General features: G+C 35.3%; 1 protein-coding gene across 1 annotated transcript in view; it reads left to right on the forward strand.

The window, feature by feature from the left end:
• The window catches only part of HFM1 (helicase for meiosis 1), a gene marked incomplete at its 5' end in the record, with an annotated part of 104,844 nt that overhangs the window by 18,435 nt on the left and 68,491 nt on the right, over positions 1-17,918 (forward strand). The window contains 12 exons of the mRNA XM_081087768.1: positions 4,149-4,219; positions 4,668-4,800; positions 5,702-5,853; positions 6,724-6,882; positions 9,893-10,093; positions 10,178-10,266; positions 11,356-11,399; positions 11,505-11,606; positions 11,998-12,143; positions 13,610-13,704; positions 15,825-15,958; positions 16,725-16,772. Of these exons, the coding sequence (XP_080943894.1) occupies positions 4,149-4,219; positions 4,668-4,800; positions 5,702-5,853; positions 6,724-6,882; positions 9,893-10,093; positions 10,178-10,266; positions 11,356-11,399; positions 11,505-11,606; positions 11,998-12,143; positions 13,610-13,704; positions 15,825-15,958; positions 16,725-16,772 (1,374 nt within the window). The remainder of the gene's footprint in view (positions 1-4,148; positions 4,220-4,667; positions 4,801-5,701; positions 5,854-6,723; positions 6,883-9,892; positions 10,094-10,177; positions 10,267-11,355; positions 11,400-11,504; positions 11,607-11,997; positions 12,144-13,609; positions 13,705-15,824; positions 15,959-16,724; positions 16,773-17,918) is intronic.

The raw sequence follows: 17,918 nt of genomic DNA on the forward strand, positions 1-17,918 counted from the left end.
TTCTATCTCTAGCTCTCCCTTCTCTCTGAAATCAATAGCAAAAACATACTTTAAAAAATAAAGTTGAATACTGAATACTATTGATGATAATTTTAGAGTTTGGTAATACAACTTATGTTCTGCTTCTTTTCCAATATTTTACTGTATTTGAATCCTCAGAACAATAGAAGTTTGGTCAGATTGATGTTGCCACAGTAATCTTGTCATTTTCAGTTCTGCAGACATTTTCCTACATGTAATAACATATAATGGCAGTGGCACTGCTGAGAGTTTGTTGAATGAAAGGAAAAATTTGATACCAAGTGTTGATAATGATGATAAACAATGTTAGTAGCTGAGTTTTCCCATGAATAGAAAACTGATTCTATATCTACTTGGAATTAGAGATTCATTTTTGTGATAGTGGAACTACCTAATGAGAGAAAAACCAGCATGATGGCCCACATGTGGGCTTGTTACAAATAAATATTTTATAGGAAGAGACATCTTTTGAGGAAAAATGAGATTCCTTCAAAAGCTGATGGATTAACAAATTCAAAATTACATTTTGTTTTGGCACAAATATTCTGACACTCTGCAAAACTGAAAGTAAAATGAAAATTTGTAAATTATTTGCTTGACCTAATAAATGCAAATCGATATTAATTGGCTGCTTACTATGTGCCAGGCACTGTTCAGGTATTTGGAATATGTCAGTTAAGAAAACCAACAATGAATCATTGTCCTTAAGGACTTAACTTTCTTTGGAGAGAGGATAGATTTGAACAATTGTAAGTGTATAAATAAGTCATATAGTATTTTAGAAGGTGATGAGTAATAGGGAGAAAGGAAAAAGTGGAGGAGAGTAAAGATGATTAACTTGGGAATGCTGGGATCAGGGATTCAGGATTATAATTATACTAGAAGCCCAGTGCACAGATTCGTGCACCAGTGGAGCCCCTCAGCCTGGCCTGTGGGGATTGGCTGAAACTGGCAGTCCTACATCCCCCAAGGGATGTAGTAGTATCCAAAGTGGCAGGCAGCCAGGGAGGAGCCCAAGCCTGGGCCAGGTGTGCCACTCCCGCTCACCCCAGCCTCCCTGCTCCAGCCTCTGCCACTGCTTGGTAGGCTCTCTGCCACTCCGCTGCCGTCTTCATGCGCCCGTCCTGGGTGATACCGGCACACCCATGATCAAGAAGCAGCTGCAGACTCATGCCCAGTCAGTCCCAATGCCAGTCCCCATCCTGGTCCCAGTCTGGATGGGGGAGGGTCCTGCAGGGGGAGTGTCCGAGGGAGAGGCTCATACTGCCACAGCTGCACTTGCCAGCCATGAGCCTGGTGTCTGGTGCCGTTGGTCAGCTGAGCGGCGCTCCCACTGTGGGAGCACACTGACCATCAGAGGGCAGCTCCTGCATTGAGCATCTGCCCCCTGGTGGTCAGTGTGTGTCATAGCTACTTGTCGACCAGTTGAGTGGTTGACCAGTCGCTTAGGCTTTTATATATGTATATGTATATGTATATGTATATGTATATGTATATGTATATGTATATGTATAGACTAGAGGACTGGTGCATGAAATTCGTGCACTCTGGGGGTCTCTCAGCTGGGCCTGCACCCTCTCGCATTCTGGGAGCCCTAGGGGGATGTCCAACTGATGGCCAGCAGTCAGACATCCTTAGCACTGCCACGGAGGCAGGAGAGACTCCTGCCACCACCGCTGCACTCACCAGCCATGAGCCTGGCTTCTGGCTGAGCGGTGCTCCCCCTGTGGGATCAGGCCAAAACCATCTCTCCAACATTCCCCAAGGGGTCCTGGATTGTGAGAGGGTACAGACCAGGCCGAGGGACCGCACCGGTGCATGATCAGGGCCGGGGAGTAAATCTGAAGAACTTAGCATAAATCTAATTAGTTCTGAATATGGTAAGTTCATTGAAGGAATGAAGACATGAATGTAAAGAATATGATATCATTTAAAAATTATTGCCTTTACTCTGTAACAAAACAATATATGTAAATGATATTATATAAAAATAATTGATTTAAGTAACATGAATCAAAGGAACTTTTATGTATTTAGATAAGTAAATGATAGCATGGACTAGAATAACAAAATTAAATTTTTTATCTGTTCATTTATACACATTTTATTTTCTAAGATAGGTAAATATCAATTATTTTTGGAACATTTTTTTATTTTTATGCTCATGAATAAATTTTCACTTTTAAACTTTTCTTCTTTGCATTTTTTATTCCTGGACTTATTAGACCTTTTAGTTCAAAAGGTATAAAAGTATAAGAGATATAAGAACAAATAAGTGATCTCATATATGGATTTATATTACTTAAACTAGAGGCCCAGTGCACAAAATTCATACACTTGGCGGGGGGGGAGGTGGTCCCTCAGCCTGGCCTGTGCTCTCTTGAAGTCTGGGAGCCCTCGGGGGATGTCTGACTGACGGCTTAGGCCTTCTCCCCTCTGGGAGAGCAGGCCTAAGTCATCAGTCAGACATGCTTAGAGCTGCTATGGAGGTTGGAGAGGCTCCCGCCACCACCGCTGTGCTCACCAGCTGTGAGCCCGGCTTCTGGCTGAGCAGTGTTCCCCTTGTGGGAGTGCACTGACTAGCAGGGGGCAGCTCCTGCATTGAGCATCTGCCCCCTGGTGGTCAGTGCATGTCATAGTGACTGGCCGTTCTACTGTTGGGCCGAAACTAGCTCTCTGACATCCCCAGAGGGGTCTCGGATTGCGAGAGGGCACAGACCAGGCTGAGGGACCCCACTGGTGCACGATCAGGGCTGGGGAGGGATGCAGGAGGTTAGCCAGCCAGGAAGGGACCATGGGAGGGCTCTAGGGTGTGTCCGCCTGTCTCGCTCAGTCCCGATCAGCTGGACCCCAGCAGCAAACTAACCTACCGATCAGAGCGTCTGCTCCCTGGTGGTCAGTGCACATCATAGCAAGTAGTTGAGAGGTCTTAGCATATCATTAGCATATTACACTTTGATTGGTTGAACTGCCGACCAGTCAACCGGACACTTAGCATATTAGGCTTTTATTATATAGGATAGATATAGTAATTAGGGTAGGTCTTTCTGAGAAGGTGAGATGTAAGCAATAGAAGGAAGTGAAACAGCCAAGGAAATATGAAAGAAAGAACAGTCTGGACAATAGACTGGCTAATGTTTTTGAAGACCAGAAAAGAATTCAATATATGTAGAGATTAGTCAAGCAGGACATGAGGTCAGAAACACAAAGGTGGAGGTGAGGAGGCAAGATTTTGTAGGGTTTTGTAGCCATACAGTTTGAAAGAAAGGGGGGAATTTGAGCAGAGAAGTAATATGCTCTTATTTAACTTTTAACAGGAACACATCACAATCCAGCAGTTTTTGTATGTCTTCATAAAAACACAATTGTTTAAATAACAATGTATTTGTGTTATGATTAGAAGCTAGAACCTCAGGCAGCAGCTGAGAAAGTATGCAATTATATTCCTTCCAGGGAGAAACTGAAGATGAGCTTGTCCCTTCTGTATTGAGCTTGGATGTGTACCTGTGTGTGGGGGAGGGGACAGTGTTCCTGTGCCCATTTAAAAAGTACTTCTTTGCTATGGTCCTGTGGAACTGGTGAATGCAAGCTCTATTGGCTCACAGCGATGGGTGTTTCGGGGCCTGTCCTTCAGGTGGGAGTCTTAAAAATTGGTCACTAGATGTATGTTTTAAACCCCTTGCTCTTAAGGGAAAAGGTGGGAGTTGGGGGTTCTTTCCCACTTGTATGGTGCTGTGCTAGGGGTAGGATTTGTGGTAAGAGTTGTCTCAGCCTTTCCTTTCTATTTCAATTCATGTTTTCTCATTCGTCCAATGTATAGGAATCACTCAACTTGAAATTTCAGGATCTCTCTCAGAGGGAAATGTTCTGTGTGTAGGTGCAATCATACTTATTGCTTATAGGTGTGTATTTGGTGAATCTGTGGGAGGGGGAAATTCAGGAGCATACTTTGTTGCCATCTTGGTCCCTTCCTCTATATATGTTAATTCCTTTCTTATGATGTCAAAATAGCAAGTATTAATGGCTCATCATTAAATATTGTCAGTCAATATTAATTCAACTTAATTTTTAAATGAAAAGTAACCAATTTTTAAAATTCCCAAATATTTCCTTAATGTTATTCTAAGCGGCAAAATTTAGAAGTATTTTCAAAGAATTCCCATACTTCAACTATATACAGTCCAAAGCCTTTGATGATGTAAGTATTTTATTCTAATTATTTACTTATCTGCTTGTTCTTACTAGATTGTTTGCCCTCTAAGGGCAGGGACTAGATCACATTCATCTTTATGACCCCAGTGCCACACTCAGTGACATTAAAGGAGCTCAAAAAATGTTTGTTAAATGAATGCATGTGATTTTTATAGGAGGGTTGGTTTGTATTTATTAGATTTATGAAACTTCCTCTGGAAGCTAAAGAAATTATTTTCTTCTAGGTCTGGCATATTGCTTTGACAAATAAAACAAAATGGTAAATTTTTAATAGTTATTTTATGAGGGTGGTAACAATTTTAATAAATTTAAAGATGAAAATATTTGAGCTATTATTATTCCTTAGAGTCTTCCTATGGCATAGTTTCTAATAAATTGAGAATGGGAGTGAAAGATTCTATATATCCCATGATTGATCAAATTTTATATTTTAGCTTCTTTACACAGATAGGAATTTTGTGATTTGTGCTCCAACTGGTTCTGGGAAAACTGTAGTGTTTGAACTTGCAATAACAAGATTGTTAATGGAAGTACCATTGCCATGGTCAAACATTAAAATTGTTTACAGTAAGTATTAATAATTTTAAGAGTAATAATTATAATAATGAAAAACCAGTGAGGATAAAGTAAGAAATAAATTCAGATTCAACACATAGGCCTTAGTATTTGGTTTTCCATACTTTTCATAAAAACATACCACATTTCTGTCATCTGTTACATTAAATTCAAAATACATTTTCTCAGTTATACATAAAAAGTAATATTTGAATTGAGAATTTGGCCTTACACGTTTATTTTTAAAATATTTATATATTTTTTATTTCAAAGGGGAAGTGAGAGGGAGAGAGAGATAGAAACATCAATGATGAGAGAGAATCATTGATCAGCTGCCTCTTGTACACCCCCTACTAAGGATCTAGCCTGCAACCCCGGCATGTGCCCAGACCAAGAATCGAAGTGTGACCTCCTGGTTCATGGGTCGATGACGCTCAACCACTAAGCCACTGCAGCCAGGCTACATGTTTATTTTTAAAAAGATAGGCAAGATGAAGAAATAAAATTAAACATTTTGTAATTCTAGAAACTTCCACATGAACTCTTCTTTCTTAAGTATGTATATATATATATATATATATATATATATGGTAAATTTTTCATCAAAGTAATTTATGCACATGGTTAAAAAAATCAGTTATTACAAAAGGGATTTATAATGAAAAACAATAATCTCTTGTCCTGCCTCTCTTTACTCTTAGTTACAATTTCTTAAGCAGTCACTTCTTTTTCTATTTTCAGTTTTGTTTGGTGATTACGTTCATCACTCTAAGTGATATGCTTCTATTGTTAACTTTTAATTAATATGTATTAGATAGTGCCTAGATATGTTGTTTTTATCATAAATTTATTAACCAACATTTTTTGTGAAAATTTTAATGACATTCAAAATAAATACCTTATATTGTTTTAGTGGCACCAATAAAAGCACTGTGTAGTCAGCGTTTTGATGACTGGAAAGATAAGTTTGGACCAATAGGATTGAATTGTAAAGAACTCACTGGTGATACACTAATGGATGACCTATTTGAGATTCAGCATGCCCATATTATTATGACAACTCCAGTAGGTGTTATTTATACTTTATTATTTCCTTGGTTTATTAGAAAATATCTATTTCTCTTCATCAAGAAAAAAGTTAAAAGAAAAATACAAAGTAGAAGGACAAACATATTTGCATTATAAAAACAAACAAAAGATAATAGTATTCTGGGTGTATAAGGGATATTTACAAATTAATAAGCAGAAGACAACCAACCAAATAGGAAAAACAGACAAAAGATATGAATAGGCAATTTGTTATTGTGGATAATTTGTAAACATACTTATTGCTTATATTCTTCTATTCAAGTATTATGTGATGCAGAGGGAGGATCTTGCTAGAGCTTAAAAGAGGTAATTAGACTATAATTTTGAGTATTTTTGGTTAAACTTAAAAATAAATGGGGTCCATTTTTTAAATACTTGTATAACTGTCAAAATCCTTACAAATTTTAAAAATATTTTTCAGGATACTTATAAGATGTTAACTAAAACATTGCCAATTATTTGTCACATGTCAGTTTAAAAATTTTATTGATAGATCTTAATAACACTCATTATAATCCCTTGCATTAAACCACTTGCATCTTATCTCTAGGAGAAATGGGATAGCATGACTAGAAAATGGAGAGACAACTCTTTGGTTCAACTGGTTCGACTGTTTCTCATTGATGAGGTAGTGAACACATTATTCATTTTCAGAGATAAACATAAAAAGATGACTAGAATAAATAGATAGAAGCAAGATATTTCAACCAAACTATATGTTTGTTTTATGCCTTCAATTGGAAAATGCTTATTTTCTTAAAGAAGAGTGTTAATATTCTTTCACATTTTAATTGATTAGATTTCTATTTTTGTTGCTAATGATTTTTTCCTTGATTTCTTTCTTAGGTACATGTTGTAAAAGATGAAATTCGTGGGCCAACTCTTGAAGTTGTAGTCAGCAGAATGAAAACTGTGCAGTCTTTATCTCATACTTTAGAAAATACCAGCACTATTATTCCAATGAGATTTGTAGCTGTGTCTGCAACAATTCCAAATGCTGAGGATGTGAGTTAGAATTTTAGTTTGTAATATTTTTCATAACTAGTGAAATATTAAACATTTTAATCTTAGAAAAAAGTGAGGGTTTTTTTTGTTAAGCACCTAACCAATTAAATAGGAAAGTATGTTGTAGAAAGTGATGATTAGATTTCATAGGGAAGGCAGTATTAAGGCCATAAAATTTGGATGATTCTTTTTAATACAACATTTTTGGTACAAGTCTGTTGTTTACTAGTATCTAAAAGTCTTAGTTTTATGAGTTTCAAAAACATGTAATAACTTGGCTAATAATATGTTATGGTTGTTGTAACCAGTTGAATCCAGTTTTATAACAAAGTATGATGGGGAATAAAAATAATTGGTTAGATCAGTGGTCAGCAAACTACGACTCGCGAGCCACATGCGGCTCTTTGGCCCCTTGAGTGTGGCTCTTCCACAAAATACCATGTGCAGGTGCGCGCACACAGTGCGATTGAAACTTTGTGGCCCATGCGCAGAAGTTGGTATTTTGTGGAAGAGCCATGGTCAAGGGGCCGAAGAGCCGCATGTGGTTCACAAGCCACAGTTTGCCGACCACTGGGTTAGATGATTACCATCCACCTCCCCCAATTCTGTGTGCCTAGCATTGTGGTAAGATAAGCACTAATGATAGATGCAAAAGTGAAAAAATATAGACCCTGTCCTTGAGTATAATCTTATGGTTACTGGGGTATACAGACATGAAAATAAATAATTATATGCATTTTATACTTTCTATAATGTATATGTGGCCTATTTTTTCTTGATTTTTCTGCAAACTTGAAAAATAGTACAGTCTCACTGCTTTCTCACTCCTATTTACTTTTTAGCCCACTATAATGTGACTTTTTCCTCTTGCTACTTCTTAGAAATTGTTTTCACAAATAGCTGTTACAGTGCCTAATCCAATGGAAAATTTTAGCTTTAACTTGACACAATTAATCATTTTTGTTCTTAAAATGACAGCTTATTTTGTTCATATTCAAGAGAACGTGAACAAAATAAGCTGTTGATATAGAGAAAATTATATGTGTTTGTCTTTCCAGATGTATAGATGGAATCATAATATACATATGCTTTTTGATTTACATGTCACATACAAAAGTTTCCATGTCATTAGTTTTCTTTAATACAATTTTTGCAGTTTTATTATAATTTATCTAATGTTTTAATGTTGGAAGATTGTTTTCACGTTTTGCTATCATAAAAAGTGCTGAAATTAATGTATCTTTAAAAACATCATAAGTAAAATAACTAAGTCCAAGGATATATAAAACTGTAAGGACACAGTGCTTTCAATAAATGTTATACTCATTTACACTTCTACCTTCAGCCATTTCTCTGTATTCTAACACTGGACAGTATAATAATGAAATTATTATTACTTTTGAATAGTTGTCAAATTTCTTATTTAAAATGGTACTTTATTGAAAATTTTGATTTCTACTTTAGTAAATATTTTTAATATATTCTCAACTACTTTAAGTTCTCTTTTTGCAATTTGCTAGATTATGTCCTTTACCTTTTTTTTTTTCACAGTGGGATACTAAATTTTCCTTCTTGATTTTTAAGTTATTATTAAATATCAAAATCCTGTAATTTTTTTAAAAATATATTTTATTGATTTTTTACAGAGAGGAAGGGAGAAGGATAAAGAGTTAGAAACATCGATGAGAGAGAAACATCGATCACCTGCCTCCTGCACACTCCCTACTGGGTATGTGCCCACAACCAAGGTATATGCCCTTGACCGGAATCGAACCTGGGACCCTGGAGTCCGCAGGCCGATGCTCTATCCACTGAGCCAAACCAGTTAGGGCAAAAATCCTGTAATTTTTAAAGAAAGTTTTTACAAGTTAATTTGAGACAAACTGATGATACATGGCAGGGAGTAAGATCATAAATGCTACCAATATCATGTGATTCTTTTTTAAAAATATATTTTTTATTTATTTCAGAGAGGAAGGGAGAGGGAGAGAAAGAAACATCAATGATGAGAGAATTATTGATCAGCTGCCTCCTGCATTCCCCACACTGGGGATTGAGCCCCACAACCTGGACATATGCTCTAATCAGGAATCAAACCGTGACTTCCTGGTTCATAACTCAACGCTCAACCACTGAGCCATGTCGGCTGGGCTATCCTGTTGATTCTTGAAACTCTTTCCTGTTGTGATAATCACTACTTCTGTGAAAGCTATTTCCCTGCCTCTTCTACAAGTCCTCTTTCTCAGTTTTCCCCTAAATTAAGGGCTTCAAAATTGGCCTTTTGCTGCTTTCAAACTGTAAGTTCTTGTGTGATGTCATCCCTAACCACAATAGCCTTGAAAATATTTTAATAATTCCTTCCTATGCAACTAGAAACTCATTAATCCATCTTTCAGTCAAAACAATGGTCAGGTTCATACAGGGCATAAAGTCTGATTGCTAAGCAGGCTATATGAAGATAAGATTGCTTCACCATTGCTCACCACAGTTCCAGCTAGTGACTCTAGCATTTAGTCTGACATGCTTTTGGTCCTGCCATCTCTCAAGTATTTATTTGTTCTTTGTTTGGAACTTGTCAACCCTTACCAATCTAAGCCAACCATTACTTTGCTATTCTTTAGCTAGTACTTAGGACAACACCAAAGTGTCAGCTGTATCTAGACATAGTTCTGAAAAAATAGCAAAGAAATTATAATGATAGTGAGAAATTCAATTTCTCTTCTAAAATCAATTTAATTTTACTTTAGACTCATAAGAAGGAAAGTAAAATAAAATAATAATTAATTGGAAGTTTATCATGGTGAAAAGTGGATATAATCTTGAAATACTATGGATCATATTTACCAATATATTAATAGGATAGTGTCAATGAAATATGTAATATTGAAAAAAACTATTTGACTAGATATTTTTATACTTTGACTTTAAAGTAGTCTATAAATTGGGTTATATTTAACCATAAAACTTCATTAGAAAAAACTCTTAATGTGTATATTTCTATTATTTAAAGATTGCAGAATGGCTTTCAAATGGCGAAAGACCTGCTATATGTCTGAAAATGGATGAGAAACATAGACCAGTGAAACTTCAGAAAGTGGTCCTTGGATTTCCCTGTTGTAGTGACCAAACTGAATTTAAGTTTGATTTAACCCTCAACTACAAAATTGCCAGTGTTATACAAGAGTACTCTGATCAGAAACCTACACTTGTGGTATGGATTGTTGATTACTTATTTTTTTAGTGTAATGCTCAGCTTTTAATATGATTAATACAAAAATTATTCATTCATTTTTAGTTTTGTGCAACAAGGAAAGGTGTGCAACAAGCTGCTTCTGTTCTTGTGAAAAATGCTAAATTTATTATGACTGTGGAACAGAAAGAGAGGTATATTTTTTCATTTTTTTTCCTGGAGGTAGAAAGACTTTTAGGGATTATCTAGAAGAGATAAGAAAATTGGGTTCATTTTGTAAACTTTTCAAGTGACTTGATCTCTCCAAACTTCAGTTTCCTCATTTGTAAAATAAAGATAATAGTAATTTGGAGGATTAAGTGAGATAATGAATCTTTGTGCAGCTATGATTCTGTCTTTATTTCATAGCCAGATTTCTTGAAACATTATTTATAGTGCTGTTTTCATTTTTTTTTAAAAAAATCCACATTCAATCCTACATCTATTGTAATCTCTCACCAAAAGATTCATCTCTCAAGAGTCTCTAACACATTTGAACCTTCCAGGTTCATCTATGTTGTTGAAAAAGGCAGAATTTCCTTATTTTCTAAGGCTGAATAATATTTCATGAGATATCTATATCTCTATATATCTATATCTATATATTTATATCATCTATCTATATATCTATAGCTTCTTTATCTGTCAATGAACACTTAAAGTTGTTTCCATACTTGTCTATTGTGAAATAATGCTGCAGTGAACATGGGAGTACAGATACTTCTTTGAGATACTGATTTTGTATCCTTTGGCTATAATCCAGAAGTGGGACTGCTGGGTCTACTTTTAAGTTTTTAGGAAATTCAATAGTGGCTGTACCAGTTTATATTCCCACCAACAATGCACAGGGCTCCCCTGTCTCCATATCCTCTCCATCACTTATCTTGTGTTTTTGGTAATAGCGATTCTAATAGGTATGAGGTGCAATCTAATTGTAATTTTGATTTGCATTTCCCTGATGATTAGTGAAATGGACCACCTTTTCATCTACTGTTGGCCATTTGTATGTCTTCTTTGGAAAAATTTCTATTTAGGTCCTTTGCCCATTTTTAAATTAGGTTATTTGACTTTTTTTGCTGAGTTGTAAAATTAGGGATTTTTTACTATGAAAGTTAGATGTTCTCTACTTTTTAAAAATGGTTTTCAAATAATGATATTGTGAAAATATTTTTATATCTGTAAGCCTCAAAATAAACTATATTAATGGAACTAACTCACAATAATTTTATGGTATTTTAAAATAGGTTACAGAAGCATGCGTATTCCATAAGAGATTCAAAGCTGAGAGGTAGGTTTAGAGGTATTTTTGAATAGTATTTCAGCTGTAGTTAAAAAGAGTCAATTACTGATTAAATATTAACAGTACATAACAGGTGATATATTTCTATTATAGATATCTTAATACATGGTGTTGCTTATCACCATGCTGGTATGGAGCTGTCAGATAGAAAAGTAGTTGAAGGAGCTTTTACTGTTGGAGATTTACCAGCTCTTTGTAAGTAAAGTATATTCTTGTGGGTATTATTAGATATTTTGGAAAATTATTTTTAAGACAATAAAATAAAAAGCTCAAGTATTCTGACTTATTTATGCTTTTTTCTCAAGTCCAAAATTATGTAACTATTCATGTATTATACATGTTATAGCTAAACTTGTTACCAGTTTTAGTACTTTACCATGTTACTGCACATAGTGCAATTTGAAAAGTGAGAATTTAATAATTTTAAAAGATGTATTATTTTACATTATAGAGTTTTCTTCATTTTAAAATAAATTCTATCTATATGAGCCTATTACATTTATAAAAAGATACCTTTTATAAGAAAATACCTACCTGAGCATTAAAATTATCTGGCTTGAAAGTAATATTCCTTAATCTGATGCAGTTACTACCAGTACTTTAGCAATGGGAGTAAATTTGCCTGCTCACCTAGTAGTTATAAAATCTACAATGCATTATGTTGGAGGAATGTTTGAAGAGTACAGTGAAACAGATATTCTACAGATGATTGGAAGAGCTGGTCGACCTCAAGTAAGTGACAGCATTTTACTTTTTGTAATTTAGTTTAAAGACAAAGTAAATGGCAAAATCCTTTTTGTATATTTTTTGTTAAACAAAAGATTAAGATTTCATATTTGGATTTTGGATTAGGTTTAAAAATAAATGTAACTTAGACAATCTACTTTAATGGAGGAGTAGAAGTAAAATAACTCTCACTAAAAAAAGACATACTCCCTCCACTCCATATAGCATTGGTTGGTAAATGATTGGGTTTATGAATGTGTATGTTAAAATTTCTTTGTTTGGTTTTTTACTCTAAATGGAGATACTATTGGCATTTTGTATGGGACAGTTTTTCATTGTGTAGGACTGTCATGCATTGCAGAACATGTAGCATTCCTGGATCCTAGCACACAATGCCAGTAATGGTCTCCAGGTATTGACAATTAAAAATCATCTCATACATATTACCAAACATGCCTTTGACAAATACTTGAATAAAGAAGTCATTCATATAGGTACTAACGGAATATTTAGGAAGAATATCTTTTCAAAGAATATCAAAATACTATGTTAAACAAATCTATAATTTTATAGGATAAATTAGATTATATATGAACACCAAATATTACAATTTATATACAGTTACCTAAGATTGTTTTAATTTCACCACTGCCAAAATTATGTTATATTGAAACCAAAGTGGTATTTTTATATCTATACTAGATGCCCGGTGCATGAAATTCATGCACAGGGGGTGTTCTCCTCAACCCAGCCTGCACCTTCTCCAATTCAGGACCCCTCGGAGGATGTCTGACTGCCGGTTTAGGCCCAATCTCCAGGATTGGGGGATCAGGCCTAAACCGGCAGTTGGACATCCTTCTCACAATCCTGGACCGCTGGCTCCTAACTGCTCACCTACCTGCCTGCCTAATTGCCTCTAAATGCCCCCCCTGCCAGCCTGATCACCCCTAACAGCCTCTGCCTGCCAGCCTGATCACCCCTAACTGCCCTCCCTGCTGGCTTGGTCACCCCCAACTGCTTCCCCCTGCTGGCCTGGTCACTCCCAACTGCCCCTCTGCCAGCCTGGTCACTCCCAACTGCCCCCCCCCCCTGCCGGCCTGGTCACCCCCAACTGCCACCCCCTGCCGGCCTGGTCGCCCCACACAGCCTGCTGTTCAGTCGTTTGGTCGTCCCTCACTAACCCCTTGCTGGCCTGGTCACCCCATGCAGCCTATTAAGTCATCCATCCGGTTGTTTCTGTCGTGACGGCCCCTGGCTTTTTATATATTAGGATTCTTAGGAGATTTTGAATTAAAATTTCAGTTAACATTCAAATTCAGAAGTATTTTTAAGGCCTTTTTCACCTGTTTTTTTAAGGCAAGGGACTGTTTAATATAGAATCAAAGTCTTGAGTTATTGAAAAGGACTGGTATCAACACGTGCTCATGTTTATTAAATTTCTGTGTGTGTGTGTATGTTTTCTTTTTCCCCAGTTTGACACTACAGCTACTGCAGTTATTATGACTCGGTTAAGTACAAAAGAGAAGTATATTCAGATGTTAGCTTGTAGTGACACTATAGAAAGCAGGTAATAAAATATTCCAACAAGATATTGTTACTGTAGCCAATATTTTTAAGATATATTAAAGGGAAATTTGATTAGGCCATTTGTTTGAAACTTTTCAGTATCTTAACTAGAAAATTTATGTCCTTTTAAGAAATTTAATAGTTAAAAAATAATACAATATTTTTATTCATAGTGTTTCTTAGCATGCAGTATCATGTGTCCTTGTTATAAAAGTCCAAATTAGTCATATGAAGAGGAATATAATTTTCACTTCTCTTTACATATTTAAAATTTGTTTAATGATAGAGAGATAAGCAAGCTGAGTCCTTTTAGTGAAGTATCTATACTAATAAAGAGCTAATATGCTAATGGTTGATATTCGTAACAGGTAATGACCAGGTCATTAGCATATTAGCTGGGGTGTTGCTCCAGAAGTTGGGAGGCACCCGGAGGAGGCGGGACCATCCTGTGCTGGGGAGGGCAGGGGTGAGAGCCCATAACGCCCCCCTCACCAGTTCTTCACCACCCACTGCTCGCACTCTGAGTGCCACATGGCCCACCTGCCAGGGAAAGGAGCACAGCGCAGCAGGCGGGAGGCTTCCATGCTCTCCTCCAGAAACATGATGGGGCGGAGCCGCAGCATTGCTCCAGAGACCGGGTGGAAGTGGGGAGGCACCCAGAGAAGGCGGGACCAGCCCAAGGTGACTAGAGGGACTGAGGGCGGGGCTTGAAGCAGCTAGAGAAGGCCAGAGGGTTTGGGGGCTGGGCCAGGTGCGCTGGAGCTCTGCGTGGACAGGTTCAGGTATCAAAGCAGGGCTGCTGGAGGGTTGGCCGGGCTGTGCCGTGTGCTCGCTGGGCTCCTAGTTTGATTATAATCCTCTTGGAGGGAATAGAATATAATTCACACCCTAGCTTTTTTTGACATTTTATTTATTTATTTTAATTTATTCATTCTAGAGGAAGAGAAAGGGTTGAGAGAGAGAAACATCTATTTATTTTTCCACTTATTTATGCATTCATTGGTTGATTCTTATATGTGCCCTGACCAATTGAACCCACAACCTTGGGGTATCAGAATGATGCTCTAAGCAACTGACCTATCCAGCCAGAACAGATTTTATTCATTTTTTAATTATAGTTGCCATGTGACATACAATATTGTGTTAGTTTGAGGTGTACAACAGTGATTCAACATTTATATACCTTACAAAGTGGTCAACACAGTAAATTTAATAACTATCTGTCACCATACATAGTTACTGCCATATTTTCAACTCTATTCTCTATGCTGTACATTACATCCCTGTGACTTATTTTATAACTGGAAGTTTGTACTTCTTAATCCTCTTCCCTTTTCTGCTCAACTCCCCAACCTCCTCCCCTCTGGCAACCATCAGTTTATTCTCTGTATCTTTGAGTTTTTGTTTCATTTTCTTTTTTAGATTCCACATACAGGTATAAGTGAAATAATATATTTGTTTTTCTCTGTCTGACTTATTTTACTTAATGTAATTTTCTAGGTCTATATTGTCACATATGGCAAGATTTCATTCTTTTTTCTGGTTGAGTAATGTCCCATTGTATATATGTACCACGTTTTCTTTATCCATTCCTCTATCAATGGACACCTAGGTTGCTTCCATATCTTAGCTATTGTAAACATAAGGGTGCATATATCTTTTCAAATTAGTGTTTTTTGCTTTCTTTAGATAAATACTCAGAAGTGGAATTGCTAGGTCATATGGTAGTTCTATTTTTGTTTTTTTGTGGACTCTCCATACTGCTTTCTGTAGTGGCTGCACTAGTTTACAGTCCCACCAACAGTGCACAAAAGGTTCACTTTTCTCCACATCCTTATTAACACTTGTTATTTGCTGTCATTCCCCACTTCTTTTTAGAATAATGTCTTCTAGAACTATGGAATAGAGAGAAATCTATAATATTTCTAAAAGTTGAACTGACTTAATGGTTTTCTCTTATGTTTTTGAAAATTAAGTTATCTTAATGAATTATTAAAGTAGTAATAAGTATATTATTCAGTTATGTTATTTAATTATTCAAAATATTATTGAAGTTTAAAACAGCAAGAGCTATGGCATTGAAATATCTATTACTAATGCAAAAATTCTTTTTCCAATTAGTTTGCACAGACATCTTATTGAACATTTGAATGCAGAGATAGTATTGCATACCATCACAGATGTAAATATTGCTTTGGAATGGATACGATCAACTTTGCTTTATATCAGAGCCTTGAAAAATCCATCTCATTATGGTTTGTTACTTTTACTTGGAAAAGTAGTAATTTTTTCAAACCAGTTGGAACTATATTTATTTTAATAGGTCACAAAATAGATTAAAGAAACTGACAGGTAGCAGAAACAAAAGTAACAAGAGTCATAAATACATTTAGAGGCAAGAATAGACAACTGTGAAAATCTTTATTATTTCATCTCTAGTCTTTCAGTAAGGTTTGAAATCAGACATTTTAGGGAAAAAATTAACTCAAATAAAAATAACAAAAATGCCTAAAATTATTTAAAATAAAGTAAAAAAGTGTCTTGAATTTTATTTGAATTGGCGTTCAAATCAAAGTATATAGTACTACCATTGCTGCTGGAATTTTCATTCTGCTTCTAAAGGTAACACACATCTGGTTATGTTGCTTCTAGAGGGTTCTTTCATGTGTTACAGGTTATAAAATAGTTGAGATTGTTGCATATCAAATTAAAACCTGACTTGTTGCAATACCATTCTAAGGGATACAGGTTCAAAACATTCAGATCTCTAAGGAAAATAATAGAGTATTCCCCGTCACTGTTATACAGTCAAATAAGCAAAAGATAAGCCATTTGATATTGAAAGAATTTCAGCACTGGTTATTGTTATAGATGTAAGCCTTGTTTAAAATCATAGCTATTTTTTAATTTAATATTTAATTGGACTACACTTTTCTAGTTAAGTAGGGTATAAACTGAGCCTATAAAGATAAATTCAGTCCATTCTATTTTATTTTTCACACATTTTTATAATTTATACAGGTTTTGCATCTGGTTTGAACAAAGATGGAATTGAAGCAAAATTACAAGGTTAGATGTATTTCCTCCAAAAAATTATATTCTATAAACTTTAATAAAAAAGGTCAGTTATTGTGAAAGTAAGAATACTCTTTGGGAATTATTTTTTTTAAAGTAACCTATTGTTTGAAGAGAAGAAACAAGAGTTATTTCTTTTCACACCAAAATAAAGTTCAGCACATACACATTTTCTTAATTAATCTACGTGTTGTTTCCATCAGAATATCTTCCTTTCTATAATATGTTAACCTCGTTATTTTTTTATTTTTTAAATGACTCTGGTCTTTGAAAATGTTGCATATAGACACAACTCTTTATTTTTCTTTTCTAGTTTAATTTTGATTGAAAATTAAAAGCCTAGCTTGATAATGGGCTTCTTATTCTAAACTGTGCTAATGATGTGTTCCTATCAAACCCCAGCTTTATTTTTCAGTCACTTAGTATTTCATTAACTGTCTTTTAAAATATCAGATGATTGTTGAGCATTTTTAGGATTAGAAATGCCTACCTCTTCATTGTATTGTAACTTTTTCAGTGAAAGAAAAACAATGTTAAATCCACTAAAAATATTTAGCCAATTTTAATTTATTCTATACTTGGGTGTACATATATGGTAAATAAGAATACAGAGAAGATTTAAAGATGAAACAGTAAAATTGTATTCCTTAAGGAATAAATATATTATTGAAAGATGGTGATAAGCAATAACATATATTTATAACACTGTTAAGAAACAGATCTATAGTAATATTATCCTTTATTTGTTGACCAATTTTGTAATGGAGTTTTTAAAGCATATATCGTGATCATAGTGATCAAATATACACAAGAAATCAGATAGTCCAAGAAATATCTTGCTATATTCCGATAACTATAATGATTTAACTTTAGTTAAATTGGCAGTATATTTGTCTTATCTTCAGTCATTATAAAGGTAGCTAAGTTTTGTCTATATTTGAACTGAATATAATGTTTTGGTATCCTTGGAGGTCTGCCTTAATTCTCTTAAGAAGGGTCCTTAGCATATAATGTGCTGTTTCTAAATTTGGTTATACTTTCTTGCTCAATTTCTTCTAGTAGCTCCCCATCACTCTTAGAATCAAATACATGCTTTCACCAGAGCCCACAACGTCCTACTTCATATCTTGCTGCCTATTT

This window comes from Myotis nattereri (genome assembly GCF_964212035.1).
Source record: "Myotis nattereri genome assembly, chromosome: 3".
In the NCBI taxonomy this organism is placed as follows: domain Eukaryota; kingdom Metazoa; phylum Chordata; class Mammalia; order Chiroptera; family Vespertilionidae; genus Myotis; species Myotis nattereri.